This window comes from Solanum verrucosum, unplaced genomic scaffold (assembly GCF_900185275.1).
Source record: "Solanum verrucosum unplaced genomic scaffold, falcon-dt-bn FXZP01000103.1, whole genome shotgun sequence".
Lineage (NCBI taxonomy): Eukaryota > Viridiplantae > Streptophyta > Magnoliopsida > Solanales > Solanaceae > Solanum > Solanum verrucosum.
Genome location: NW_026020048.1, coordinates 517626 through 521428, shown reverse-complemented (window position 1 = coordinate 521428; position 3803 = coordinate 517626). Strand labels below are relative to the sequence as shown.

Genomic DNA, 3803 nt, shown 5'->3' with positions numbered 1-3803 from the left:
AAATATTTCAATTTTGGTAGGTATTCATAAGTCATATCTTTGATAAAGTGATATTATTAATCATAATTAAGCATACTACACAGTACTTGGCATGATAATTATTTATGTCAGAAATTACATCTAGAAAAAGATAATTAATCTCTCACTACTAGACTAACTATAGAATTACTCTGATCCAGTCAAATATTATATAGGCGACATAATTATAGGTACAACATTTACTGCACATAGACACTAATTTTATTGATTCATTTTAGCAAATTAAAATAGAACATAAACTCGTAGCCATATATCATTAGATATGTTCCATTATATTATAATTATACATAAAACAGCCAAAAATAAAATCTGTAGTTTAATTAACATTTTTTTCTAATAAAAATATAACTTAGACAAAAAAAAGAAGAAGGATAACAACATCAATCATAATTGGGACACATAACATTTGTTTTGGCTCACTATGGTTATAACTTTTTTGTTTTCAATTTTTGGAACAATTAAGGCATGTTCTCTTCATCTTGAAAATCTTCATTCTCAAAGTTGTTGTTGTTGTACTCATTGTTGCCATAGGTGTTCTTGTTGTTGTACTCATTGTTGCCATAGGTGTTCTTGTTGTTGTACTGTTGGTTCATTGAAGCAAATTCCTTTGCATTTTCATATGGATCCCTGGCATGTCTCCCAGCATTGATATCATAGTAAAATTTCCCATTTCCCAAGAACCTTGTGTCACTCATCCCCTGTTGTTGGTGCACTCTGTAATTACCATTCCCAGTGCTGTAACTCTGTTCTTCATTATTGTTGTAATTTGTGGAGTAGCTCTGTTCCTGATTGTTGTTGTTATTGTTGTAATTGTTTCGGTAATTTGTTGGGTTGGTGTTGTAGCTTTTGGCACTCAATTTTGTTTCAGTCAACTCCTGTTGGGGTTCATAATTGTTGTTATAATATGTATTACCAGCGTTGTAGTTCTCCTCCTCGTTGTTATCATTGTTGTTGTACTGTTGGTTGTTGCTGTAAAAACTGTCACCGCTGTAAAACTGTTGCTGCTGGTTGTTGTGGTTTTTAGTACTGAAATCGCTGACGCCGTGGTAGTACTGTTGCTGCTGGTTGTTGTGGTTTTTAGTACTGAAATCACTGACGCCGTGGTAGTACTGTTGCTGCTGGTTGTTATTATTGTTACTGCGGTAATTGGTGGGACCACTGTAGAATTGGTTGTTATTCAAGTTGGTGGTGGAAGTGGAGGTATCAATATTGTGCTTGGTTGAGATTTCATTGTTGTTGTCATTGAAACTATTTTCATTTGTATTGTCCTCAGCAACAGTTACATAAGAAACAGGGTTATAATTTTTGGGAAGGTATTTGCTGTTGGGAAGATTGTTGACATTGGGATTATTGGTGTTAGTGGTAGTAGTAGTTGTTGTAGAAGGGGTGGAAACAGATTCATGGCCATAAAGGCCATAAGCACCATTTTCATTTTCAGGCATGAAATTTGGCTCTTGCTCTTTGTTAGGAACAACTGTTTGTGTTTCCTTTTCACCATTGTTGCTTGGGACTTTGTTGAAAAATTGACCATCCCTTGCATGAACTTGGAGTGAGGTAAAAAGAGCAAGGAGGAAAATGAGAGAGAAACTTTTAGCAATTGAAGCCATTTTGAATACAAGAGATAATGAGAATTTGTGTTGTGTTAGTTTTCAATGCTTGTGAACTTTGCAATATACTCTCTTTATATAGACACCCTTTATCCCTCTTTTGTGTGTCTACTTTTTTTTTTTTTTTAGTTCAAATTTTCAAATATTTATTTATTTATTTTTGAGTGAGGAGTGACTTTCTATCCCTCCAATTTTCATGCTTATTAGGTGCAAATGGGGACAGGAAAAATGGAAGGATGAAACTGGTCCCCATGCGTAATTATAGCACTTTAACAAAATGGTTCCTAATTTGTATAATCGAAAGATAATTATAAATTATTATTATAGTAAGTAGATCAGTAATCGAAAATAAAATAAAATAAAATTATATATATGGTAACTTGCAGAAAACAATAATTATATGGATTTAACTTTGTTCTTAAGATTTACTCATGCGGCTTGAAAGCGTAATCCTTATGTTTTAGCTAAATAATCGCATTTAATTTATTTTTCTTTCCATATTTTAAAACTCAATTAACTTTTCAAGAACACAACAAAATCAGTAATGATTCTTTGGAATATAACTTTAAGCTTTTAGGGTTTACACAGCTTTTGATGCATATATGGCAAAGGATCCCGAGGTGGTAGGTTCCAATTAAGTAAAATCCAGGCCAAAATTCCCACTACAATAACTCAATTGATGATAATCAAAATAAATGTGTAGATACCAAATAATTTCAATATGGAAGGTACAATATTAAAATTCCTCTATTCTATTGTTAAGACGTAAAGGTTAAAATGATTAAGTGAGACTAACAACATTTTCAAAATTCAATCCAAATTACATTTGTTTATAGTCATTAGATATTCAAAATTCACTAGACCTGATTAATTTTTTTAGAATGAAAGACAAATGATGTGGCTCCTCTACTATTTAAGCAGTAAGTCAAAAGTTTAAGTTACATTTAAATATATCAAAAATTCAGTAATGAGCATTTGAGGTTAATTATGGAATTATTAAAAGAAAGAAAAAAAAGAAAAGGAAAACGAGTGAAGAGATTGAAGGGAAAATTGGATTGGAATTGGAATGAGAAGAGGCGGGGATTGTGGAGTGGCTGTGAAAGGAAAGGAAAGTGTGGTAGGGGAACATTCAAAGTTATGGGATTTCATTGGCACATACACACACCATGTGCATATTCTTTTAATACATTGATAATGTCAATAGGGATACCCCTTTTTTGGTCTTATGCTTAAGTTTTCCTACTACTCTATTTGCATACTAATTCACCTGGCGTTTGATATCCACGTTAGAGTTCGAATAGACAAAAGTGACTCTATACCTAGAGAGACTTGAGTTTGAGATCTCTTGTTAAGGATGAATGAGTACTTATCACTCCACCACAATTCTTGTTGGTGAATATCTACACTTTTTAAGTGAGTGCAAAACGAAATTAGGTTAGTCTAATTTTATACTACATCTGCTTACTTTTATTTGTCACATATAGACTCAGTACATCTATTAAGAAAACAATAATTAAGATAATAGTTTATTGCACTATTTCTATCAATTGACGTTTAGTATTAAGTTTTTGAAAATGAATAATTAATGTTGAGAGTGAAACATGGAAAAAATAATTATTTTTTCTTGATATGATAGAAATGACAAGGAAAAGTAAAAATTTATTTTTGAAATAGTTGACAAGTAAAAATGAACCTAAGGAGTATGTATAGTATTAGATCATTAAAAATAATTTTAAGTAACTATCTATAACAAGTGAAACTAGTCGATCAAAAAACAAGACAAATAAATCTATTATAATATATTAAATTACACTGATAATGTGAAAATTATTAATTCATGTCTTTAGGGTGCATAATAATGTGAAAATTATTAATTCATGTCTTGAGGGTGCATAAGTTAGATATGCAAGCAAAAACACATAAAAATATACTAATAATGCAAGGTATATATTTTGCTTCGTGCGGACCTAATTTTTTTCATGTGTTAAACACGTGATTTTTTTTATATTTTTAGATGGCGGTGAGATTTGATCTCAGGAGCTCTGCCTATTCTGAAGTGTGTGGCCATCTCATCTAAAAGTTTTAGTTATTATAGAGAGCACAATCTTATTATCTAACTACATTCTCAACAAAAAAAAAATATTTCCCTTCATATCA

At 31.3% G+C, this 3803-nt stretch overlaps 1 protein-coding gene across 1 annotated transcript; it reads right to left on the bottom strand.

Annotated features, from left to right (window-relative positions):
* Positions 1 to 328: 328 nt before the first annotated feature.
* Positions 329 to 1752, bottom strand: LOC125822713 (protein E6-like). The gene has a single exon (XM_049502150.1). It carries the CDS (start codon positions 1644 to 1646, stop codon positions 498 to 500), a length of 1149 nt encoding a protein of 382 aa, XP_049358107.1. The 5' UTR covers positions 1647 to 1752; the 3' UTR covers positions 329 to 497.
* Positions 1753 to 3803: the final 2051 nt, after the last annotated feature.